This window comes from Condylura cristata, unplaced genomic scaffold (genome assembly GCF_000260355.1).
Source record: "Condylura cristata isolate star-nosed mole 26May11 unplaced genomic scaffold, ConCri1.0 scaffold00027, whole genome shotgun sequence".
NCBI classification, from domain to species: Eukaryota; Metazoa; Chordata; class Mammalia; order Eulipotyphla; family Talpidae; genus Condylura; species Condylura cristata.
This window is the reverse complement of record NW_004567128.1, coordinates 5,362,724-5,389,933: the sequence shown is the minus strand read 5'-3', so window position 1 is coordinate 5,389,933 and position 27,210 is coordinate 5,362,724. Positions and strand designations below refer to the sequence as shown.

The following is a 27,210-nucleotide window of genomic DNA, read 5'->3' as shown; positions in this document are numbered from 1 at the left end:
AGACAGCATTGCTATGATTTAATTGGCCACACCTATACATTGCAGTTTGCTGCTTAAAACCATGATTTTCTATTTGGTCTCTTTTGTATAAAGGAATGTTCACTCTATTCACAAGTTGAAAAGGAAAAAGTAAAGCTTGTTGGGCATTTCACAATAATAGCGACCCATATGGGCCTCCTCAACGTGCTCACAGCACTCACGAGCCTTCTGACGGTCTTGGGAGGGTACAGAGATGACATATGTGAGGGTTCTTCAGCAGCCATAAAGCGAAGCCAGGGGTCCCAGTGGGTCAGGCTCAAGGGGTCTAGACAAAGCCCTCATGACAGATGTTGCCGTTGATGAGGCTGAAGGTGGCCACAGAGGGGTTGGTCGTCTTGAAGGACGTCATGCAGGTGGTGCTTCTGATGGTACCATGAGACCGGCTCAGCAGGCCGGGCCGGCAGCAGAGGAGCTGGCTGTTGAACTGTTTCCTGAAACTCTTGCTCAGCAGATAGAGGGCAAACGGGTTCACACAGGAGTTGGTGAAGGCCAGGAGGCGGGCGCAGATGCTGGTGACGAAGTGGAGCATGGAGGTGTCCACCTCAGAGTAGTGGTAAGAGCGGTACAGGTAGATGATGTGGTTAGGGAGCCAGCACACGGCGAAAAGGCCTACGAACACCAGCACGGTCTTGGCAAGTCGCTTCCGGGATTCGATCTAAGGAGTCACCCAGAAAGACAGGAACCGAGGGGTAGGGTGGGAGGAACGCAGAGAAAAACATTCAAAAACAGAGAAAAGATGGGAGGCAAGAATTGGGTAAATAGGTAAGTTCAGAAGGTTACAGGAAAGCTCAGTAGGAGGACAAGAGGAACAGAGAAGTGAGAGAAATGTAGCAGAACAGAAAAAAAGGGGAAAAGGTGAGGAACATAAACACGGAAAAGCCCGGGAGACCACAAGGTAAACCACAGTCAGAGCACACCACTGAGAGCGGCGCGCAGTGTTCATTATGTTCCTGACTGGATGGCAGACGGAACTCCTGCCTGGGCCTCTTTCTGCCCAGGAGAGCATAGGTGCAGCTTAGCAGCCACGTGCCTACAAGTCTTTCTGACTCCCTCTGATGCTCAAAAAGCCGCCAGGTTTGTTCTCTCTCTTGTTTTCGTTTACTGGCAAGTTCTTTCTGGACTTGACTCTATGGGAAGGGTTGTGGGCCAAGGGGGCTGAATACCAACTTGTGCTCCCAATTCCCTAGGCTACGTATGGTAGGATGACATCTTTCTTGTGAAGGAACCCGGGGCCCATCGATGTTCACTTTTGTGAGTAGGGAGGCCGTTTCATTGAGAAAGACCATTCTCTCCCCACAACTGAGTCAGAAGCCCCCCCCCCAAAAATGCCCTTGAAAGGGGGAAGCTCTTCATACCCTGGTTCCTATTGCTCCTACTCAAGGACTAGATGATGGAGGTCCCAGCGGCAACTATGGGAGGGAGTGGGACATGTGGAGGGCATCTTGTGCTTTGGCACTGCCGGGCACACGTGCTCTCATAATTTTCCAAGAGCCTCCCAGCACGGAGGCTACTAATGTCCTGCCTGTGAGAACGGAAGCCCAGAGAGGGTAAGTCATCAGGCTCAAATCAACATGAGCAAATGACTTCTTCTTCTTTTTTTAAGATTTATTTATTTATTTTGTGCATACAGAACTGGGGTACAGGCCAGAGGCTCAGGGGCGGTGAGAGGCTTCACCAGAGACAGAGCGGGGAGCAGAACAGGCAGATCGACGAAGTACACTGCTGAGGGGAGCAGCAGGCAGGCCAGGAGAGGTCTGCCATGCCATGTGGTCACCTCCAGGGCAGGCGGGAATCGAACTCATGCGGAAGTGGCTTTAGCTTCTTAGTGCTGTGCTTTAACCGCTGCACCACCAGGGAGGGCCACAAATGACTTCTTTTTCTTCTGCTGGCCTCATCTTCCTACCCCTGTGTTGTCCCCACGTGGTGACCTTCTTCCCACATCCAACATGTGATTGGGGTTTAAAGAAATCATGCCCCTATGAGCCTCAATATTTTAGTTTTTAAACACCAACAATAATTTCCCAGCGATTTCTGCAAAAGAAATCCATACTTCAAATCTCAGATTCTTAAGCTGTCCCTTGCTTAGGTGTTCAATAAGAAAACAAGATTACAAAGAACACCTGGGGGTGCCCTGGTGGTGCAAGGGGTTAAGTCTCTTCACTATGAAGTTATCTGCAGCATGAGTTCAATCCCGACCAGGGAGTGACTCACAGGGCACACAAATCTCTCCTGTCTCACCTATTCTGCTCCCCTCATCAGTGGATTTCAGTCAATCTGCCTCTTTTGCTCCCCACTCTGTCTCTGGTACATCCTCTTAGACCCCCCACCCCCTGTGCCTCTGGCCTGTATTTTAGTTTTTGCGTGCAAAAATAAATAAATCTTAAAAAAAAAAAAAAAAAAAGACCACTAGAATTCCTGAGCTTCTGCGGCTGCCAGCTTTCATTTGCCATATGGCTACAGATCATCCAATCCTCTAGTTGCAGAATTGGGTGGTGTGATCACCCACATACTGTGCTTGGTTCAAGAGAAATGCAAGGGGTCAGCTCCCCAAGGAATAAATGAGTCAATCCCAAGCACCTACCTGCTTCTTGACGTGGATATTCCCTTCCACAGGCAGATTGTAAGCGCTCTGGATCAAATTTTTGGCAATAAAGTAGTAGTAGACAGAGATGATTGACAATGGGATGATGTAGAAGACCAGGAAGGAAGCCATGGAGTGGATTCTGGGGTGCAGATCATTGGAGTGTGGGTACGGGGCACAGCTAATGAAGGTCTTGTTGGTGCTCTCCTCGTGGAAAGGATGTAGGTCAGAGAACACTGCTTCGGGGATGGCCAGCAGCATGGAGATGACCCAGATTAGGGCTGCCTTGAGGCAGATCTTCATCAGAGCATGGGAGGCCTGGATATCCATTGGCCTGACGATGGCTTTGTACCTGTGACAGGAAGGAGGGTGCATTCTTTGTGAGATGCCTGCCATTGTTATGGATTCCAGCCTACCCCATGGACCACACTGAGGAAGCCATGCCCCTGCATGCTGTGGGAAAGGCAATGCTCACTGTCAGCAAGTGCTGACTCTGACCTCACCCAGCCCAGACTGTGAAAGCCCACAGGGGGCCACCCCAGTACCTGCTTATTCTAGTCCTGGCACGAAGCTTGTCTTTCTCACTCTCTGACAGTTACCTCCTACCCACATGCTCTCTTGCCTTTAAGGATACTTCTTAGGAAAGCTGCAGCTTAGATCATAGAAATTCATGACAAAGCATGATTAAAGATGGACAACGGGGACTAAGAGACTGGCTTTTGGGCAGGCAAAGTCTTCATTTTACGTATTCAAGTACAGGTAAGGTTAGGAATCTTAAGTCATGGGTATTTACGCACGCCTCTTCTCTAAGAGCAACACTTCAGAGGGCATGCCTGCTGAAAAAGTTACACACCGGAGGGGGCATCCCCTCAACTGTCTGATTAATCTTCCCCACCCTCGTAGTCTGTTTCTGTTCCTCCTCTCTTGCAGGATTTAGAGCTTTCTGGTTTCTGTGTTACGTGTGGCCCTGTCCCCGGCAGAGAACTCTGAGAAACAGGCCCTGGGATGAAGTCAGAAGGACCAAAGGTTTAGTGGGAAGTAATACCGGGCAAAGGAAAAAGAGGAGGAAGCCGGGTTGGCGGAGGGAGCTACGAGGCCCACACACAGACCCCAGAGGCCCACAGCAGCGAAAGTAAGCAACCAGCTTGCTTGGCCTGGCAAAGCATGAGAGGCCTAGATAGTCATTGGCTTGCTTTGCCTGGCAGTTTCAGTTTTAGCACCGAAAGTTCCCTGTCCTGGGACATCTTGCAGGCCCCACAAACAGAGAGCTGGTTACACTACACCAGCCCTGAGGGAAGCTTGGGAGCAAACTAGGCCCTTGTATCGTCCACTTGGTTAGTCGTGGGCTGGAACCACCCAAAGAGAGTATGACCTCAATGATGACTTGGCCCAGGCCGTGGGCAGGCATGGCCCAAGAGAGGATGACCAGATGTGGGAAGGTGAGGTGGACCCTGAAGGAGCTGTCTGCTGAGGCTTCAGCTCAGCACAGTCCCCACAGTTGGACACTGAGTCTCTTTCAAAGGAAGCCCGAACAAGGCATCTCTGCGTCTGCAGGACTCACCCCACGATGGCTAGCAGAGTGGGCTGCACACCCATCTGTGCGTGTGCCCCTTTGAGAGGCCCTGGGCTTACAGCCTGGGAGGGGCAGCGCTGTGATGCACACACATTCTATAAAGCTTTGTTCAGTGGAACATGAGCAGCGGTGTGGCCACTGACAGGAGTTGGGACCGGCAAAGTTGATGGGCTCGCTGCAGGACGTGCTGTGTTGAAGCTGCGTTCTGCCTACCACATGCTGGCCCAGCCGCGATGTCAGAGAACTGGGAGCACTGACTTCTATGCCAATGAAACTGCCATTGAGTTGCCACTCGTGGCTGCACCCTAGCCCCTCAGATCACTCTCTTCTCCTCTCCAGGGAAGGGGCAGTGAGTTATTAAGTAGCAAGTCTGGGGGAAAGACCTGTGTGGACTGGACTCAGAGCAACTCCCATCCCCTGGCTGTCCCTGCCTACCAGGAACAACACACTGAGCCTAGGGTAGCTGAGAGTCTGCTCTGGGCCTATGTCACATTCTCCAAAGAGCTTTAGAGGCAATTATTTTTATTGCTGGTGGTCTGTTTTCTTTATCTAGATCTCTGTTCCCAACTCAGACAGGGTATCCCAGACCACCACAGTCTTGCTTCAGTGTACTTGCTTTTCCATTCACAATTTGTCTTAGTTTATTTTGAACAATTACAAAAACCATAAACATTTCAAAGGCCGTTCTATCTCCTTCTGGCACTTTCTCTAGAAACTAGTCATGTCGAATATTTTTAGTCCTAGTTTAAATGTAGGCAAGGAATTTGCACCTTTAATTAAAGGTACATTTTTAATTTACTGCATTTACTTTGATAAATTGCATTAAAATAATTTAAATTAAAAAAGCATACCTTAAAATAATTTAATGTCTAGGAAATAGTATAAAGTCTAGGATTTGCTGCAAATTACTCAGATATATTAACAGATCACTTTGCAATTAAAAAATCAGTGAACACACACAGCAAACAATTTTCAGTTGTGTAATATTCATGAGACATCAAAGGATGGAAGAAATCCCACATACTAAGTGCTTGCCTTATGCCACTCAGAGCATAGCATCTCATTCATGTTCTACATGATTCCACTCGGTAGGTGCTATTGTCCTCATTCTATAGATGCTCTTTCAGGAGAAAACTTTGGGGTAAACCCTCCCTTGAGGTAAAGAAACAGACCAGGAATTTCCCAAATGTGCACGCAGACCATAGCAAGCACTCCCTGGACAACTACTGCTTCTACCTCCTCTTCTGGAGCTCCCAGGCAGGGTACCACCACTGAATGGTTTTTGTTCAGGAGTGATGGCTAGTGGGACTGGGGTGATACTCCTCTAAGCCAATGAACTACTTAACCACTTACCAAGGAGTCTCTCTTTATAGAGGATATAGAGGGCATATATACAGGATATAGTTGGTCACTGAAAGATGCTAGAAATAGAAGATTCTGATATTGGGGAGTGGATCAGGGCAGCCATATTTTCACTATGTGGAAGAGGAAGAAACAGAGTAGGGAGATTGAGAGAAAGAGGAAGCACAAGGCCGCAGAAGAGAAGCTATGACTGGTGCTGAGGCCTGCAGAGGGTCATTGGCTCGAGGCTGTGAACTTTTGAATGTGTAAGCAATCTCCTGCTGTAACCTTATAGATCTCCCCTTCCCCCCCCCCCCCCCATTGGGTCTCTTTCCCAACAAAAGATCCTTATCTAGAGCCATTAGACAGATAATGGTCATTCAAAGTTATCATTAGATTAATTCTGGGACTTAACCCCTTATTTGCTAACCTCAGAAAGAGCTGTCAACTGTACTCAAGAGATAGACTAGTCTCTGTCCCGTTTCTCAATTCTCTTTCTTGTGTCCCAACTTCCTTCATACCCAATGCCAGTCTCCATTCATCTGAATTGCACACTTCAAATTTTAGCTTACATATTTAGTAAGAATAATTCTTCCAAATTTACTCTTCTGAAAAACCCAGGGCTCAAGATTATCATGTCCAATTTCTGAAAACACCTGTACTTGATTTTTTCTTCTGCAAACACTGGAAAGATCAAAAACGTTCTCTGCAACAAGATTCATGTGTCAAGGAGATTCTTGGCAAATACAAGTAACTGGCTCATACACCTGGAATGGAAACCTTTGCCTATAGAAAGCTGTGTCCTTATTTCAAATATGGGCAGTTTGCTTATTTAAGGGCCCTGAATTTCAGCCCTTATATGTCCTTTCACCTACTGAAGTCAATAGGAACTGGTGAACAATATTTTTAAGCATCCATTATAACCCTAGTGTAGACTACATGCAGTGGATGGAGGTAGAGGGAGAATAAAATTAACTAAATTGTCTCTAGGGTAATTGATACATTGTCTGCATTTAAATGAGAATCCTAAAACCTAATAAGATTCAACAAGACTATTAAACATTGGCTTTATTTTCTCCTGAGAATAGAACCAAGAACTTTTCTAAAGAAATGTAAGCCAATTATTAGCTGGCTTGTAAAATGGCTATAATCAAGAGCAATGGAATCTTATCTTCCTTTGAGCTATTGCCCTGCAAATGGAGAACTTGCTGGTGCTTGGTGCCTGTCCAACATTATCTTTAAGTATGAAAGAGATTACAGCTACCCCTTCTGGTCTCCTCTCTAAGCTCACTAACTCCCATGCTCTTTTTCATGCTTTCCTAATATAGTCCAGTTTCTCGGAGCTCTAACATGAACTTGGGAACAGAGAAATCTAACTGTTAAGGATAAGCAGAACAACAAGCTTGATGGTCTCAGGCAAATCACAGACTCTTTGCCCTTTAGTATTCTCATCCCTGGGCAAGAGATAATTCCATTGGTCTTCTATGTGGTAACTGACTCAGGAAAAGATGATAAAACCATTGACAGTGAGGTTTCAAGGGAACAGGATATTCATCTAGCCTCACAGTCTCCCTGCAGATTACTATCTACTTGCAAAAGGGATAATATACCTTTATTTTGGGGGAGATCTAGAGGTCACCCTTCAATCAAGAGGCCAAGCTCAGGGCCAACTTATCCATCAGAGCAGGACCAAGATCTGGGGCCCTTGATACTTTTAGGGGAAAATGCTTTAATTTCTTTTAAAGTTAGAAGAAAAAAAGTGAATTTAATCCACTGTGGATTATATTTGTCATACCAATAGAACCATAAAATATAATTCTTCATATTTCTTATGGAGAAAGGATGTCCTGAAGGTAAAGTGTCAAAGGTCCATGAAATTCTTCAGTGGCCCTGATCAAACTCAGAATCACCAACAGTGAGGAGGCGATCTGAGATCTGAGATCGCCTCCTGACCTCCTGATATGACGCAATGGGAAAAACATAACATAAGCATTCTGGCATGTTCGCAAGACAATTGGCTTGGACTTATCAATACAGTCAACACCATTGTTTTAGAAGAATTTAGGGGAGTTACTGTTCTACCTTAAAAGGAAATTAAAGATAGAACAAGTAATCTTTCTACAACACATTCATGTGTCAAACTGTGTTGTATTATCTTACACATATGCAATTTTACATGCTGATTATATTTTAATAAAATGGGAAAAGAAGAGAGAAAGATAATAACCAAACGCAATGCATACACCTTGATTTGATCCTGATTTGTACAAAATCTATAAACAACACATTGGAACAAGGGAGAACTTGATTATGGAATATATGGAGGGCTTAAGGACTTAATGTGAACTTCATTGGGTTGACCCTGGCATTGGAGTTATGCAGAACTGTGTTCTTGTGCTTAGGAAACACATTGAAATATTTAGGAGTGAAATATCAGGATGTCTGCACCTTACTTTTCAGAGTTCAGCAAAACAAAACAACACAAAACAAACAACTACAAAGAGTAAGAAGGAAATCTAGGCATTATTCATTGTTGAACGTGGGCGGTTAAGATATAGAAGTTCATTAATTGACTGGGGAGAAAACATACATTAAAATAGAGACTCTAAAAATGCTGAGCTCACAGTAAAATAACATTATGTTTAATAATATATTTTACTTCATTTTTATTAATAGGCAACCCTTTTATTATAGTGATAATGTAACAAATGTGTTCTATCTGATTAGCACCTATCAGAAAAGTGTCTTCTCTGTCATAGTCTTAGTGTTTTGGGGGCTTGTAGTTTTAATATCATGACAATCTGTGGGCTTTGTTTTGCTCTGTTTTGTTTTGTCAATAATATTTGTAAGCCCATTTGGGGAAGTTAGTTGAACTAAAATGAGATCACACACAAGCATACCTTGGTCTCAATGCCTCCTTGCCAGAAGTTGAGGGAACAGGGGAGAGTAAAGTGCCAGGGCTAAGCCATCTCCACGGTGGCACCCCCATTCCTGCTGCCCAAGCTACATATAGGTGACATTCTGGGGGCCCTCCCCAGTGGTGCAACGGGTTAAAGTGCAGCACCATGAAGCTAACTGCAGCCACTGCAGCACGAGTTCAATCCCTGGTCAGGGAGCTGATCCACAAGGTGTGGCAGACCACTCTTGTCTCCCCCACTGCTCCCCTCAGCAGTGTAATTTGTTGATCTGCCTGTTCTGCTCCCTACTCTGTCTCTGGCAAATCCTCTCACCACCCCTGCATCTCTTGCTTGTACCCCAGTTCTGTATGCATAAATAAATAAATCTTAAAAAAAAAATAAGTGACATTCTGTTGCGGACTCACTGAGAGACTGAGCCTTAACTTGGATGCTACATATTACTAACCTCTAATTCATTCCTTTAAAGTAACATCAACAGAAGCAAAAAATTTGATACTTTCCTCCCTTCTCCATTAGAACAGGTTGCACCTCTCCTGAAAGTTGTGAACCCCACATTGTAGTCCATTGTTGCAGAAAACTGTAGGGAGGCAAAAATCTGTCTTTTGACAAAAACTTAATCTCTGAGCAGAGCTCTGGCAGGTGTGTTTGCTAGTTACATGTAAACACTCTCTAAGGGCATGTATCAGGAAGGCTGGTCTCTTCAAGGGAGAAAGCTGAACTTAATCTGCAATAGCTTTGCCTACTGTGCCTTCTGCAGTTACCTCCTTAATTGACCTTCCCTGTTTCCTCTCCAAAGTTCTATCTTCGCTGACCTATTTAACATGGCGTTTAACGGGCTGGTCTCCCATATACACAGGAGGGATATGAGTTATTATTAAACTTCTTTTTGGTTTCTCTTATCTGATGCTTGTTTGCTAATTTGCCAGCCTACAAGAGCCCAAGAGGGATAAAGAATGATTTCCTTTGCACTCTGACAAGATACTTTCCAGAAATTTTAGTAAGGTTGTGGGGGGGGGGGGTGTTCTAAGGATCTGCTAAGAGACTTTCTTGCCTTAGGAGGGAGCCAGTTTTAGACTCAGGCCAAGGTAGAGGAGACTGATCCAAGACATGAAGGATAGTCACAATTTCCTTTTTCTTGTTCTTTATTTCTTCAGAGAGACCAAGACAGTCCTGCCCCTCATCCCCAAGTCAAATTCCGAAATCCCCTGTTTGAAAATCACAACTCTCCTCCATTGTGTTCTCACCTATAGGTATCCTCAGCTCTCCAGAGAGCATGCCCTGCTCTGAGAAGGGGAGTGCACAGCAGGCATTTGCTGTCTACTACAGACTGAAGTCGATGCGATCACCTTTCTATATGTCAAGTTCAACTGTAATTACAGAAGGAAGACTGTTTGCCAATAAAGGACTTTTTGTTTATTCCTGCAACAGATGGAGGAGACATTTGCAAGGCAGGGCTGCAGACGCTAGACCTCTACATATTTATTTTCTGTAAAGGGTTACTTTGCAACTGCCCTGTGGGAATTTCTTTCTTAAAACAGATTGCAGAATAATAAGATCAAGCCATACTTGGGTTTCAATGAGGTTGATTCTGTTAAAAGCAGCAATAATAACAGCTAAAACTTATTAGATATTGACTACGAATCAGGTAATTATGCAATGAGCTTTGTTTAAATGATTTTCTACTTCAGTTTTTTAAAAAATCCACTCTTTTTATTGAGATCACAGGGGTTGAAAACGTGATATAATTAAGGGTCACACCTCACCACCACTGGGGTAAACCATTCTCACACCAATCTATGTGGCAGGTGCTAATATTTTTGCTTTTTTACTGATGAGGATCCTGAGGTGAAGTGACTTAACCAAGACTGGCAGGAGCTGAGGCCAGGTGCTGTCCCCTAAGCCTAGCCCCAGGCCCACTGCTTCCTTTCATGATCCTCCTGCAGTTGACCAGGCCACATGGGGTTCCTGGTGTTGGAATTAGGAAGAAAACCAAAGAAATGAACAGACTGTCTGTTCCCCACCTGCTCCAGCTGTGAGGAAAGCATTGTTTCTAGGCAGACACAAAATCCCCGCTCTTCTTTAAAGAGCCTAAGTGATTTAAAGCCTCTCTCTGCCACATAGGCTCAGCAAGCTTTCCTGTGACCTAAGGGCCAGAGGGAATCTGGGCCCCTTGGTGTACCTTAAAACCTTAGGACCTAAAGGGGTTTATGTGTGGGACTTAGGAGCCGGGACTTATAGAAAGGATTCTAAATCACAGCCTGTACGGGATGATCGAATTCCAAAGCTAAGGACAGATCTTGTCAGGGTGCCCGTGAAAAGGGGTCCATGCATGGTGAAGTGGCGAGGCTGCCAGTGGGGGTGTGTAAAATGCCCAAGGGAAGAAGCAGGTAGACAGACACCCCGACAGATGCTGTTTCCAGGCCATCCCTCAAAACTGCTATGGAGGGAGGACATACATCCATATGGGCCCCAGCACCTACCAAGTCAAGTCTTCTCCAGGTAGTCAGTTAAGTGTATATATATACTGAAATGTCAGGGCCAAATTGTTGGGGCTAACAAAGAATTTCTAAATTATCTCAACAAAATGATTTATCTTATTGATAAATGTACTATCATTTTGTGTTTTTTCTTCTAAACACAGGAATCATTAAAGTTCAAAAATAGCAGCATGGCATATGAGTCATTATGAGTAATTATAAAAATGTAACAGCACTATATTTAAAAAAAACTTTCCTGAAAGGTTTGATAAATGGCGACCCAACTTTGTAGCTTGTTGAGTCCCCTAGCCCAGGGGGAAGTAACCCTGGCAAAGCTGGGGAGGTATGGCTGCCAGGGAGAGAGAGGGCCAGGTGGCAAGGGGAGCCCTCCAGCACTTTTGCAGAAGCATGCAGGCTGTTTCTGTTTACTTATGTAATTGAACCAAAACTTATATGTGCCTGGTGCAACCCTCAACACTTTTCAAGAGTGAACCCTTTGAGTCCCAATGCTAGAACATAGGAACAGCTGTTGTCAGCCTCTTACAGTTGAAGAAACCGTGGCACAGAGAAGTTACATAATTTGCCCGAGTCCACACAGCTAGCGAGTGATAGAACTAGGATGTGAGTGGATACCATCAGTTCCTGAGTTCACACTTTCAACCATGAGACTTTAATAACGCCTCCACTTTCCTCACCTGTGAAATGGAACCAAGGTAATCAACTTTACTTGTTGTGAGGAGGAGTGAAGTGAGGTGTTTCAAAAGCACTTGGAAACTACCACGCACTATTTAAATAAAAGGTTATTGCATTTCCTGAAAAAGAATGACTGTCTACTAGAATGTTAGCTGTTGAGATTTTGACAATAACCTTTTGGATCGTTATGAAAATAAGGAACTATCATGCTAATGGTATGCTTGTTCTTTTAGCTAGGAATCCTAACTTTTTTGAAGAAGTCAACACATATTATCTCATTAAAAAATTACAACAGTCTTATAATCTATTAAAAATAGAAACTCTTATCCTCATTTTACAGATCAGAAAACAGACCTGTAAAGTGATTTCCCCAAGGCCATGCCACTGACTGAAAATAAAAAAGAACCTGGGATCCCACTCAGACTTCTCTCCGAATTAATGCTTTTGAATGGACCCCCACTGTGGCTACTGCTTTAGTAAATATCACATCCAAAATATGAAAAAGAGAAAAAAAAATGAAAGGAGAATTATTGCTTAATGGATGTGGGATTTATCTTACAAATGCCCAGGCCCTGCTAGCCAGCAGGGGCATTCTGGATGCCAGCCACCCACTCTGGGCACCGTGTGCATTCAGCCCCAAGGAACCCCTGGGGCCCAAAGGGGCATCATCTTAGCCTTCATGCATTCTTCCTAGGATTAGCTCCAGTGTAACACATGGTACCCAAATGAAGCAAAGTACCTAATACACTTCCAAAAGGAATAGTCTAACAATAAAAAGCTGGTCTTAACCCCTACTTCTACATGGGCCTATACTTGGAACAAAAGAGGTCAAAAGGAGCATGAGCCCTGGACATTCAGTCACATTTTCTCTTGCTCCATTTCTGGAACTTACAAAGACTTGTGAATCCTGGGTCATGACACCATCAGGACAATGAGTTTCTTAAGAGTAGTTCTATGTCTTCTCCATTTTATGCCTACTTAGTGAAAACATATTGGGTTGTTGGAAAAGTCATGACGTATTTTGTCTGTTATTCAAGCAAAACTGCATCATGACTTTTCCAACAACCCAATAGAACTAAGACCAGAGACCATAAACAGTCTTTCCAATTTGTCTGGTTGTAAAGTCTTACTTTAAGACAATGGGTTCAAGATGCTCAAGATAACCTGTTCTTTCCTGCCGTGCTGCACACCAAACACTTCCATCAAGCCCATGTCATCCAAATCCCTGGACACCATCATATCAGCCTTTTCCCAAAGCATTTGTAAAACACTTCCTATGTCTCTAGCCATTTCTAGCCCAGAAGAAAGGCTGAGGTACTGAGGAAGGAGTCCAGCTCGAGCAAAATTTCCCCTTTTGACATTTGAAGGTAATTTACTTACACAAGCCTTTGATGAAAGGCTTTAGAGGAAGCAGCGCCATGATGGCAAAACACTACAAGGAGATAAGCCGACGTCTCTCCATCTTTACTTCCCCAATGAGCAACAGGAATCTGGAATCCAATAAAGCCTCACAACCCTCTCCTTTTCTTCACTTAAACCACTCCAGCATCACAGAGAATCTGAGCCATGCTGGAAAAGGCACAAGGTTTAAAGACACTGCCTTGACAACTCAAATTTCTGATGATCCCAAAAGCTGATGTGATGGTGCCTTGTGCCCTAAAGCATCATGCATGCACAAAGCCTCTAAACTGTTACCCTAGGAAGTCTGTCCTGGTGACTGGACAGGGGCCATGGAGTCCTCTAGGGGCCACTCCATTTACCCAGGAAACTCTTACTGCCAAATGACCGCTCTGCAAGCACTCACTTGCTCCCTCAGCAGAGACAGCAAACTCAGGCCTATAGCCAAACTTGCAAATTTTTCTAGGACCCATGAACTAAGAATCATTTTTAAATTTTAAATGGTTGGGGAAAAATAGAAAGAAATATCCCAAATCAGGTAACAATATAATATGTTGTGATGTGTGAAGTGATAAATTCAAATTTCAGTGTCCATCAGTAGGTTTTTCTGGAACACAGACATGCCCATTTGCTTACCTGCTGGAGGTTGCTTTCCTGCTATAGTCATAAGAGTTGAGTGGTTGCAACAGAGATTTTGTAACCTACAAAGCTGAAAATACTCTTTGGTCTTCTGCAGCACCTCTGGCTAGTGTGTGCTAAAGATGTGAATGTGACCAGCATTCTATTGGTTTCTGCCTGTCCACACTAAAGCAGTTGTTCTCTTTTAAACAGCCCTGCTTCCATTTCACACAGCATTGCCTGCGAGGCTTATAAATTTCTGATAATGAAGACAACAGGCCACTGACCTCTGCCATTGGTCTTCCAATATTAAGCACTCATTGCTCAGAATACTTAGTCAATTTCTCAGCACATTTAAGCCCTAATTTACTATCTTAAGCTTTGCTTGGTACCGTGGATATAAAAGTTTCTGGCTACTAAAGATTTAAACTCCATCTGGGGAAATGAGCTCTACCCAGGCAGTCTGGGTGGACTTAGAGAGCGAACGAATGATCTTGTAGGGGAGGAAAAATCATTTTCCCTCTTCTCTTCCAGGTCCTTGGCTGAGATCCGCTATGACAGAAGACAGATCAATAGAAGAAACACAAGGGTAATAACACGTACTCTTCCTGTATACATGGAGAGACCCAGGAAAACTGAGTAACTCCCCAAATTGCCTAGCTACCACTTAAATGCCACCTCAGTTTAGGACAAAAGATGTTGAGGGGTGATAATCAACCAAGCACAGTGATCTAGGGTAAGACTGTTATGTCAACTGTTACATGGGTGCCTTCTCCATTGATGATTTTAGTCCTCCTCCTCTTTCCTGGTATGGAAAGAGAAACATCTGACAAATGGAGATTTCTCATATCAATGTAAGTGTATCTTAGCAAAGGGAAATTGACTTAGCTTTCAGAAGTTCTCCTATTCTATTGTTTCTTAAAACTATCTAGCTTAACATAATCCCTATGTTACAGAGGTATATTTTGGGGGTGGCAGACACTTAAAACTACCACCAACAGTGAAAAAGTCTCACGCTGACCTATAGCTAATCTGTTTATATGTAGAGGCATAAAGAAATAAGTGAATCACGTGGACATATTATTTTCATGGAAAATTCTTGTCACATTCGAAATACATTTCTTTATAGGCCACATTTTACTGTTCCCCTATTTCTTTCCTATGCAACCTTCAGCCTTCAGCCATCATCCCTGGGCAACTGGCCTGAGAATGTTACAAAAAAAAAAAAGAAAAAAAGAAAAAAATAGTAATAGAATTTAAAGAATGTACCTTAGGAACATTTTGGCTTTCCCTCCTTGGAAGTTCGGCTCTGATCAATCACTTCCTAACTAAATGTCAGCCCTAGCTGCTGTATATTGGGCTGAGTCCTGGCCTAGTTTAATGATCCCACACACTTCAGTGTATCTACATGCTTGGCAGTGCCCACAGCTGCAGGCATCAGCCGAGACCCTGACTTTCTCCATTTGAAGTTGGCCAGAGCTCACATCTCTGACTCAAAATTGCTGAGATAATTTGTGTCTCTAATTGCTGTTCCCACAGATGGGCCTGAGTAGTCCTGTGCTCCTCTTGAGAGAAGTATGGATGTGGGTAGCTTGGAGAGCAGCAGATCAGGCTTCCAAGAGAGGTGGTGGCGGGCCTCCCACTTCTGAGCCTGGCTAACTAGCTTGTGCTGACCAACTCCCTGACATGAAAAGTTAGAAAATTTCTTTGAAAACATCAGAGACATGCCATGGAAATCAGTATTTGAGGGACCAAAACCCCGCAGAAAAGGAAAGAACATAGAGAGGAAGCTGTTATGCAGCATCATTTTCCCCTTAAAGCATTTACCAAATTTCAAGCAGCAATAGAGAAACAGAGATGTGCAGAGCTAGCTACTTGAATATGAAGGAGAAAAATAAATGAAGTTCAAGGTCCACCAAGGAGAGGAACTAAATACACCCCCCACACTTTCTCTTGAGATGCCCAAAGAGGTTCACCATAGTAGTAGGGGGAACTGCAGGACCAATACTCACAAAAACCAAGGCCAGCCTCCAATCTGCACAAATCCCAGTAGAATCAGATATTGCCATCTCTTAACTACCTCCAAAAAGTGAAAGCTAGTCTTGTCCAGAAGATCACAGAATCCTGAGGCTCAAAATATCTATAACTCCTCATATAGGAAATCAGGTATTCAAAGCTGCTGAGAGACAAAACAAAATGGACAAAACACTGAGAAATAAACATATAAAAGAAACAGATTTATGAAGGATCCATGGGTTAGGGTTACCACGGAGGGGTTTTTAAACATATTGGGACTGATTCAAGAAATTAGATGACAAGATAACACCAAATGGAAACTCTAGAATTGTAGTAAACAGTAGCTGAAATTAAGAATTAAGTGGAACGTCAGAAGTAGACTAAACACAGCTGGAGCAGATTAATGAGCTGAAAAGTGACCAGACAGAGGCACAATGAGGAAAATATAGAAAAGGAAGTAGGAAGTTGATGGGACACAGTGAAATGACATTGGTTTAAAATAGTTCTCAGTAACAGAGGACTGACCCAGTATAAAATTCTCTGCCTTGATAAAAGTAAAAACAACCAAAGGGGAGGAAAATCATGAAAAGCTTAAAGTGAACCTGTATTGTCATGTGTTGCTTCCTAGTGTGGTCACAGATTACACAGCGCAGGTCCAGATACGCTCTACCATTGCATCAGGTGTGTTGTAGTCTCTAGCTTCTTAGTTTGTGTAGTTTCACTCCACGAAGTTCACATGACCATGGAGTCATCCAATGAGACATTTCTCAGGAAGTATCCCCATTGTTAAGCGACATATGACTGTAGTCATTATACTTCTATGTAGACAGCACAAACAAAGAGAGGGGGCAAAAGGTGGGACAGAAGCAATAGTTGAAGTGGTAATGGTCGAGAACTCTCCAAAGCTGACTAAAATCTTCAAGTCAGACTTACCAAGTTGTTACTTTATGATGTCAATACATTTCACTATTTCTAACATGTTGATAATTGTTTCCCCAATACAGTGTGTTCTCAGTCAATACATTGCTTAAAAATATAAAGATGAAAGAAAAAGAAAGATTATGAATCTTACGCAGGAAGAATACAAATAAGGCACAGCTAAGTGCATCATAGTAATACTGCTGCAAGCCAAAGATAAAGAATTTCTAATCAATCAAAGCAATAAGCAATTTTAAAGGAGCAATAATAAAAGTGGTATCTATCTTTACAGAGGAAGTCAAAAGACAATGACACAACTTCAAAGTGTGAAAGAACTACCAGCCTAGAATTTTATGCCCAGTGAAAATATCTGTCTCCAAATTACATAGAATGAAGACGTTTTCAGATGAACAAAACCAGAAAATGAATTCCCATTAGACTTCCACTAAGTGAAGTAGTGAAAGCAGCCTTTGGGCTGAAGTCACAGGAATGCAGGGAGGAATGGAGAAGAACAAAAGATCAATGCACGGACGCATCTAACTACAACTGTAAAGCATGTGCAAATAACAATGTCTGCTGGATTTTAAAGTACATGGATCACTAAAATATAGAACATATAGCAACAACAGCAACCAAAGGCAGGAGGCAATGAAAGTGAAGACAGTGCGTCCTATTACACTTGCATTATCTGGAAAACAGGAAAATTCTAATTTTAGCAAATTCTAGTAAGGATACATGTTGTAAACGCCACAGCAACTCCTAAAAGAGTATCAAGAGTTTGTATAATTAACAAACTCATAGCAGGGCGGGGGTGATGAAAATAGAATTAAAAGTATTTCATTAATTTAAAAGAAGCCAAAAGGGAGGAGGAAAGGACAGTGAAACTAACAAAAACCCAATAATAAGAGAGTATTTTTATTGTCAAATCACAAATAGCAAATACATTTGTGTGAAGTCACACATTATGCACACTCACAAAAAACCAACATTGATGAAGATCACATGAAACTCACAGCAGACAGGGTCATGGGTGTCATCAAATGAGCAGTTAAGAGTACCCAATACAAAAGGAAACAGGAAATGTGAAACTTTACAACGAACAGAGGAAAGAAAGTTGGTAATAGCTCTCTTAGATAGCCCTGTATATTTGATAATGATCAAAAACATTTATATGACCTCAACAATGAGTTATGAAGTTGAAAGGAACTTTCTAACCTCTCATTAACAAGCCAGTTTCAATCAACCATGCCAGAAAGATGACTTAGCTTTCTAATTTCTCTCAAAACTATTGTCACTTTAAGAGGAGATAAATGAGTACAAAGCCAAAACATTTAAGCAAACAAGAGCTATGTGCCAGGCAGTTAATTAACAGATGTCAATATAATGTTACTTTTCTGGATTTTGCCATGTTTGTGGATTTTATCAATTTGTAGCTTACTGTGATTTCTAAATCTGTGGTTTCTCAGTATTTTAAAACATTCATTTCTTTAGCTAACATTTTTATTTATTTATTTATTTTTCAAAAAAGCACTCTCCAAACAGTCCCCCCAAACCCTGATAAGGTCTTGCTATCTAGGTTGGAACTACTGTTCTAGTGCAGTCACTGCTAATCATCAAGTGAAACGAACAGTTTGATTCAGGATCCATAATTCAGTTCATTCAGTAGGATGTGCCAGAATTCACTCACTCCTCTGTTCCTTCCTTATGCTTCTCTTCCTTCATACAATCAACAAACACGTATGAAGCATGTACTACATATCAGGGGCTGTTCCATTGTCAAAGGAGCATGTTTATGAGTGAGAGAGCCTCTCCCTTTGGGGGAATTTGTATTCCAGTGGTGGAAGACAGACAGTAGACAAATGCACAAAATAATTCTCAAGGAAATAATGCTGGGTGACATCTACCAAAGATATGTACCTCATACAAAAAGTATGTGTGACTGTTTCTAAGAGATTTATTCATAATCACTCCAAACTGAAAACAACTGTAAGGCCCATGAACTGAAGATTGGATGGAAAAGTTGTAGCATACCCATGCTGGGGAATAATACTCAGCGATAAAAAGGAACAGACTGCTGATACATGCGATGGCAGGAGTTGAACAAAGCCAGACTCGAACAACTAGACACCGTATGATGTCACTGATATGAAATTCTGGAAAAGATCAGTGGTTGCCAAGATCTGGGGGTAGAAGAAGTGGAGAGATTGCCGTGATACAGGAGAAAATGTGTGGGATGATGGAAATGTTCTGTGCTTGGAGTATGGTGGTGGTGTAGTTTACCAAAATTCATAGAAATGTGTGGCTAGAAGTTTACTGTGTGAAAGTTACATTTTGGTCAAGCTGAGAACAAGTCTATGATGGAATTATGTTACCATTTCCTTTAGATTGAGAGGCTGATGAGGACACCTCCTATTGAACATGATGCTTAAAATATCAAATGAACAGCAATTCCTTAAGAATCAGCAATTATCTGATACTAACCACCAGAATTTCAAAGACAACTGTCATAAATAAAAGCCTTGTTCTATAGTTGGGAGGTAGAAAAAGAGAAATGGAGACTTTTTTCTTTTAGTCTACAAAACATGTGTTTTAATTAAGAGAGAATTTATGCAAACCTCACAGACCAGGAGGGTCTACAAGTACAGAAATGCAAATTGAATCTATTTTCAAAGGATGTTATTGACAAGCAGTTCAAAAAAACCTCGCCAGGGAGCCCTTTCAGGCTCTGCTCTGTTTAATGATCAAATTTGGGTTTGGGGTGTTTTGTTTTTTTTTTCTGTCTCTATGCATATTAAGGTGCCAGATATGATACTTAATTAATCACACGAAAGTCTAAAATTTTCCAAGGTAATGTACGAGAGGCAAGGTCAAATTCCCTTGCGGCCTTCTCTCCGAGGTACTAGCAGTACAGGTTGGAAGAGTCTTGCTGGGAAAGCGCGCTCCCACCCTCCCAACCTTCTGCCTCTGCCTCTGAGCAGCTGCAGCGCATCCTCCCTGCGGAGAGATGCGTGTCAAGTCTCCTTCCCGAGGGGTAGCCACGGCCTCAGAAAAATTAGACTCTAGAGAACTATCGTGGGGTGGTGGCCCATGTAAACTGCTCAAACAGAGAGACGTTCTGGAAAAGATGCTTTGCAAGAAATGAAACTAAGTCCTCTCTTGTGAAAAAGTGCCAACTTCCTTTCGATCAGTGAAGCTGGCCTTCTACAGCAGTGGCAGAGTCTTTCGAACACTGATGGAGTGGCCTAAGAAGGAGACCACCTTGCCCTCTTCTCACCCACAAGTAGGCTCTTGGGCCAGCAGCTCCCACTGTCTGGAGAAGGAAAGTGGAATCAGACTCCCTTTTGATGGTTTCTGAAGAAACAGCCCCAGTTCTCTTAAGGAATTGACAAGCAGGGTCCTAGTCTGCCTCAGCTCTGAACTTGTGACAAAGCCAGATTCTATCTCCTTTTTCAACTGCTGTGTCAAACTCGGGTTTGAACACTGAGATGACTTCTATTTTCAGCTGCTGGACTTGATCATTTTGTTGGTGCTCAAACATCAATCAATCAATCTGTAGATCTCTTCCTCCTGCTAGATGTGAGGAGGGCCAGGGTGTGTAGAGGAACATGTTCTATGTTGTACTGTCCAGTAGAGTCACATGTGGCTACAAAGCGTTTGACATGTAACTGATGTGATGAGGGAAATGAATTTTGAGTTTTATTTTAAAACAAATTTAAATAACTACATATGGTAGTGGCTACCATGTTGGACCAAGCAGCTCTAGGTCTTAGGAAAGGCTGGAAATGACATTATAGGATATACTTCTTGCAATGAATTCAGAGAATCTGTACTTCAAGAATTTTGCACAAATGTGACATTTTCCTGTTTCTTCATACATTCATAATGGCAAGGGAGTGGGAAAGTTAGTTCATGGAATCGAAGAAGGATCATGTTACAATGAAATTGCTGTACAGATCGTCCTTAGGATCCATTCTGCCAGCTCCATTCCAGCAGAAGTAACACTAAATAATAATACTGAAGCAGCAACAATGTAATTGGGACACTTGCTATCAACATTAAATCCAACTTTAAACTAGAAAGAAAAACACAAACTCTTCTTACCCTTCTGTCGAGGGTCCAAGTCAGGTTTTAAATTCTATTAACATAATACTGAGGTACCAAGCACAGAAATGGGCCTCTAGTAGGAAAGATGAGCATATAATAAATATATCCATCCATCCAACCATTCACCCATCTATCCATCTATCTGCCCATCCATCCATCCATCTACTCATTATCCCATCCATGCATCTGCCCATCCCTCCTCCATGCAATAATGCACGCATGTATCCACCATCCTCCATCCTCCTTGTGTCCATCCATCTGCCCAATCATCCACTCATCCTTCTATCAATCCATCCATCCATCCACCCATCTATTTATTCTCTGAATCTATTTACTGATTCATAAAAAATAGCTTTTCTCTCATTTCCCCAAGTAAGGTGAACCTAATAGAAAGGAAAAGATAAGAAGCAGTTGACTGCATAATACATTCTTAAGAGTAAGTTTTCCATTGAGAAAAGGGGGAAGGGTGATAAGAATAAGAATAGTATGCATTAATTAAACATAATTTTAATTAGCCAATATTTATTGATCGTCCATTTAGTACAAGAAATCATGTGAGGCACTGTGAAAGAAATAATATTTAAGACACCTCCTCCTTTACCATTCTTAATAGTCTACTTAAAAAGTTAAAGCAGGCCCTCCCTGGTGGCGCAGCGGGCTAAAGCACAGCACTGAGAATCTAAAGCCACCTCCGCATGAGTTCGATTCCCGCCTGCCCCGGAGGTGACCACATGGCGCGGCAGACCTCTCCTGACCCGCCCGCTGCTCCCCTCAGCAGTGTACTTCGTCGATCTGCCTGTTCTGCTCCCCCCTCTGTCTCTGGCGAAGCCTCTCACCGCCCCTGAGCCTCTGGCCTGTACCCAGTTCTGTATGCACAAATAAATAAATCTTTAAAAAAAAAAAAAGTTAAAGCAATGAATATATGAGACTAAAATATATGTATATAAATGTGTGAAATACTTGAAAACAGCAAGATGAAAGATGTCACAAGGTAATTCATGCCTGAGATAATATAAGCCTCATGTTTAGAAAAGGGTCAGAGAATCTGGGTTAGAATGTTCCAACTAAGGGGGATTTGAGCCAGATTCTGTATGGGAAGCAAGATGACAGATAAAAATCGCAAGAGTTTCAAATTTGAAGGAACTTAGAGATACTTCAGCCCCACTCTTTATTTTAAAGGTGACTCAACTAAGATCAGAGAGCTAGGTGCCTTTGTCTGGCTCCCTATATGGGCAGCAATGGCAGCAGAGGCTAACAGGAGGGCTGCTCATGGCAGTCTCCAGCCTCCACATTCCCGGGGAGGGAGAGGCGTCTCCTTGCTAGAAGGGAGAAAGCATTCTGGAGAGTGGGCAGACACAGCATAGGCAAGGAAGCAGAGCTGAGAACTGTATATGAGGATATCAGTGTGCATGTACGTGGGGAAGAAAGCCAGAAGGGGGCTGGGAGCCCACTGTGAAGGGGCTTGAATGCAAACCTGCAATTTATCAGCTGTTGAAACCCAACATGCTGGTTTCTGGGATTGCCTTGAAGTCTCCTTTGACAAGGTGGCAGCAGTATTAACTTTTCTAGAAAAACGTCATTTACTTTTATATTAACAAAGGCCTCCTTCCTCACCTGGGGAGGGGAGGATTCAGAAGGGAATTTGGAAGAGTTTGGGTTTTGCTAGAAGATAGGGGGTGGGGGGGCGGGGGGTGGTGGTGCAGGGAAGGACGACCTTTGCTGCCTAGCCTTAGAAACCTTAATTCAGTAGACTTAGAATCTGGGTATTTTTAAAGCTCCCCAATGATCATGATGGCCACCCAGTTTGAAGCGTCTTTACCCTTCCACCAATCTACCCAATACCGACGACCACTGAGGAAAACTCTGACAGTATTTACTGAGTATATGCCCCGGATGGTCCAACATTTCCGCTTTCAGGCATACACCCAAGAGAAAGAAACAAATGCTGCCAAAAAACATGAATAAGACTTTCCAGAGCAGGTTAGGATCAATCTCAAACTGGAAACAACCATTGTCCACCAATTATTAGAATGGGTAAACTGAGGAATGTTCATACAATGAAATGCTACAAACAACTTAAAAAGAACAGACCCTGCTATAAGACTGGCTAGAATTTTAAAGCTTCAGTAATTTATGTGTAGTATCAAATAAAAAACCTCGAATCTGAGTGAATAACATTCTTCCGTAGACAGCAAAGTTTTCCATAAAACGCAAATGAAACAAACTGAAAAGCATAGGCCTTGGTGACGCGAACCAGCGAGGTGACGATCGCAGACATGAGGACAAGTGTCAGACATGTAACTGCATTTAGAGGAGGTTAGAGGAGGCAGAGACCATCTCTGGTGATTGAACCCTGTTTAAACCTGTTTTCCTGTCTCCGGGGGTGGGTGGTGACTGAAACGAGGTGGAAAGACCCTTCTGGGTGCTGGAACTGCTCTGGATCTCCATCTGCATGGCACTTGTGTTGTTCTATTGATATAGGTAAACCTACACTGAGCTGTGCACTTGTTCACTACCCCACATACCTTGTTGAGAAGCAAAGAAACAAATCTTGTGTATGTGCATTATATATATGGAATATATATATATTTGTCACACTCACCTCAGGAAGTTGTTCTGAGAATCCAACAGCTCTTAAAAAATGAAATCAATAAATAATCTTACCTTATTTAACTAGCTCAACACTTATTCCTGTTGAAATTGGTTAGATGCCCTACCTGTGATTCAGGTGATCCATCGGCTTTGTGTTAAGCCTTAGCAAAACACAAGTTAGTTATATGGAGCTTACTCTCATTTCTGAACTTGGGAAGGCCACGCAGTAACCCTTGGCTTACACAGAACAGTCTGGAGCCGCCAAAGGGGGCAACCCGCTTGCCAGAGCCCATTCTGATGCTCCAGAGACTTCGCCGCAGATGCACCCTTACATCCCGCACCCTCACTTTCCTCCCTGGTCCACGTCCCACCCCCGGGAGACAATAAACACCATCTGCACCGCCACACACACCAACCCAGAAATGGGGCTCATCTTCCCATCAGGAAAATTACTCTCATCCCGGCGCCCCTGGCCACTGGTAACAAGCACAGCCCGCTGCCAGCTCCCAAGTCGGCCAGTCCTGAACCCACCATCAGACGGCTGTGGCGCAGCCAGTGTGGGCCTGTGTGGGGTGGGCAGTGGACAGACCCTCCCAAGAGGGCAAGGTGCGAGCCTCCTTTCTGGGCTCATCTGTTTCAGTTTTTGAACTTGCCGTGGGTGCCAAGCAGTATACTTCAGGCAGCTAAGTATAAACACATGTCTGCAAACACTATCATTATTTGTCCGTTACTTGACAAGGCCAGATCACCTGGGAACTATTTGTTTCTACAAAATGAGAATCCAACACCAGGTGTATTAAAATGTGGGCCATTTTCTTCAGAGTATTAACTTTCAAGAGCTGCTTCTGTGCCTTTCTGGGTACACGCTGAAATTCTGACATATCTTTAACAGCATAACAACCAGTTGGTTTTAAAACAGGAATTTACATTGTCTGGTTTATTGCACACATTTTTCTTAATTTGATCATATGGCCTGTGATGTGTCTGAGACCCTAGTCATTACTGTATTCAGTTTCTAGAGCTCAGAGGAACAGAAGACTCGCTCAGTGGTTTGTGAACAACCTGCAGATATTTCCTGGCTGACTGATTCAGCAAGTGGCTTTTACTTGACAGATGCTTGATAAAGGTTTTTAAGAGTGAATAGATGTGAATTTCTCCTCAAAACAGTCACACAAGAAATGCATTTCACTAATTTGTGCATTTCCCAGAATAAAACATTGTACCAGGCTCCCTCCTTTCCCGCTGCCCCTAAAGCAGTCCCCCCACAGACAACGTATGTGGAAGTACATCAGAAAAACACTGAAATCAGAAATCAACCTTGAATAGAGCTTTCTTAAGGGGGGAAATAAAACAGCAAATAAGGCTAGATTTCACTTGAGATACTTAGAAAAACCAACATACAAACTGTTCAGTGACAGAAAGCCAAATACAAAATCAGCTGTGACAAAAGTTAAACTGTCTGAGGAAAATGAATTTCAAGGAAAAGCTGCCTATTTTCCCCTCTCAGTGATTCTGAAAGGATATTTTGCAGAAGAAATACAACGGGACTTTGCTGTCTGAAGGTTTTGATTTCTTTCTAAGAAGCTTTTGCCCAGAGTTTAAACTCTCGGGGTCATTGTTTTCCTCACCGGTCAATTCATTTTTCAGGGAGGGAGAAGTTAGAGAAAGGCCATGTTAATGTGATTGTCTCCAGAAAATGCACCTTAATCTCAGGTTTCCAGAGATGATTCTCTTCTCACTGTCTCCTTCTGTTGTGGACAATCTCCCCCTCTTAAACTAACTTGTCAACCCAAGAAGTCATCCCCAGAGCATAATCGTGCCTGCAGGGGAAGCTGCGTTTGAGTGAGATTCCCTCTGAGCCAACAGCTATGCTGGCCCGTTGTATAGCTCGGCACCCACCACCCTCAGAGAAGGCAACTTTGAAGCAGGACTTACCGGTCTGCTGAGAGAGCCGTGAGCGTGAAGACAGACACCCCCACGGAGGTAAGCTGAATAAAGGGGATCAGTTTGCACCCAATCCTGCCAAACAGCCACCTGTCAGCCAGGTACCTGCTGGCATCCACTGGGGCACATGTCACCAAGAGGAGCAGGTCTCCCAATGCCAGGCTGGAGATGAACAGGTTGGGCACATTTCGCATGGACTTCACAGTGCAGAAGATCTTGATCAGGGTGATGTTGCCAATGAGGCCGATTAGAATGATGAGCCCATACACCGCAGGGATGACATAGAGGACCCCCAGGTGGAACCAGTCGTCACTCATGGGGGGCTCCCCGCCAGGACTGGAGTCGTTGTAGGACACCCAGTGGTTCTCCTTCAAGTTTGGAAAAGAGTCATTTCCAGCCATCCTCTAGACCCTACCCCACCAGAAAAGCGCCTTTAGGTGCTCTTTCTTAACTTTTGACTTTTCAAATGGGTGAAGATGAGAAAAACCAAGGCTGGCTTCTTTTTTCATCAAAATCTTGCTTTCATCTTCTTTTACAAAAAGCTCCGAGTCCACAGACACTGTGGCATGTAACACTGTCACGGCTTCGATGCTGTGTTGTCCTGGTCTTCAATGGCCAGTCAGCTCATCTCCAAATTCACAAGTTGACAGCTTAGCCCCCAAAGGCTTAGAATCAAACTCACTCTCTATTGATTCTTTCTACCTCTACTCTAGCCTGAGTCCCCCAGACTGCTTTTGAACTAAGAACTAAGAACTTTTGACTTGCTATTTTCACACGGCATTTTCTGTCTTTCCTGACATTTAGAACCTGAAGGTTTAAAGTGGGTAGAAAAAAACTGCACTGAGTAAGCCTCAAATCCTATAGGCAGGACGCTTTGCACGTCACCAGCTTCCCCAGCAAACTGCAGCTCCGCTGAGCTGAGGCTGTGAGGAGGAACCGGGGCTACTTATAGACAGAGAATGCCAGCCCCCTGCTGGACGCTTCTATCACTGCCCAGTCTCCTGCTCTCCTCAGGAATGACCAGCGGCTGCAGTTCCGACATCTGTGCAGCTTAACAGACTTTGTCTTCAAGATGTAGCACCTTTGAATTATTTAACAAGTGATGCCTGCACCCTGTGAAGGCATTCCCAATCCTCCCCATATTATGCCCACGGACCCAGATGGGACTCCCCATTCCCTCATCTTTTCCGATCCATTTGAATGGCAAATCAAGGTTGCAATCAGATGGTAGGGTTGCCCTCTCAGCGTGAAATTCTCACAGATATACAGGGTGTCCCACTGCCCCTTTGGAGGGGACTGCTACTAGGGAGAAGCAGGCACAGGACACGTGCCTCAAGCTTCTGTAACTGACAGCTGGGAAAACCAGGAGCAGAAATACACACATGATGTTCCTGTAGATTTGCCAGGCCATTTTGCTCCGTTCACCAAGGAGAAAGTAAAGCAGGAGCCAGCCATAATCTTAACTCTTGAAGATCAGTCATCTTTTCCAGAAAACAGGTTTTTTTTCTCATTGGATCTAAAAATCATATGGGCTGGCATTTTGGTGTCGCTATTTGCAATTTACAATGGACACTTGCCTCATTTTATGGCAAATCTCCTCTTAAGTCTGGATGGGAGATGAATTGTAAGAGTAAAAGATAGAATATCAAGGTATCAGGGTGTAGGATGAAATAATAGAGATAACAGGATGGTGGGAAGGTTTTATTGAGGAAGCACTATTAGAATTGAGCTTAGAACTCCTGTGGAGTCAGCTCTTCCAGGTACATCACAGGAAGCTAGTTACAAAAAGGCATTGCAATGAAGGTGGGTGGGTCAGGATCCATAAGGAATACAGCAGCTCACAAGTATCACCATGCCAGGGCTTGCCAAGAAAGCCTCCAAATGTGTTGTCATGGAAATTTCCAGAGGCAGTTTACACACTAGGATGGCTGCCATGCTCCTTCCATAAACATAAAGGACTGTGCTCCTCTCCACCAGCAGTAGAGTTGATGCTGTATG

The 27,210-nt window shown here is 43.4% G+C and overlaps 1 protein-coding gene across 1 annotated transcript; it reads right to left on the bottom strand.

Moving 5' to 3' along the window:
* GRPR (gastrin-releasing peptide receptor) lies at nt 1–25,614 on the bottom strand. Its single transcript, XM_004689881.2, has 3 exons — nt 25,204–25,614; nt 2,621–2,972; nt 1–694 (listed from the first exon to the last, which is right to left on the bottom strand). Exons 1-3 carry the CDS (start codon nt 25,611–25,613, stop codon nt 305–307), a joined length of 1,152 nt encoding a protein of 383 aa, XP_004689938.1. The 5' UTR covers nt 25,614; the 3' UTR covers nt 1–304.
* Between the last annotated feature and the right edge of the window lie 1,596 nt (nt 25,615–27,210).

What these genes read in the sequence shown, in the direction of transcription:
- GRPR (XM_004689881.2), bottom strand. Translation starts at nt 25,613, where the DNA reads ATGGCTGGAAATGACTCTTTTCCAAACTTGAAGGAGAACCACTGGGTG. An exon ending in ACGGCTCTCTCAGCAGACCG is followed by an intron (nt 2,973 to 25,203) that starts GTAAGTCCTGCT and finishes TTCCTGTCACAG; the next exon opens with GTACAAAGCCATCGTCAGGC. An exon ending in ATATCCACGTCAAGAAGCAG is followed by an intron (nt 695 to 2,620) that starts GTAGGTGCTTGG and finishes GTGACTCCTTAG; the next exon opens with ATCGAATCCCGGAAGCGACT.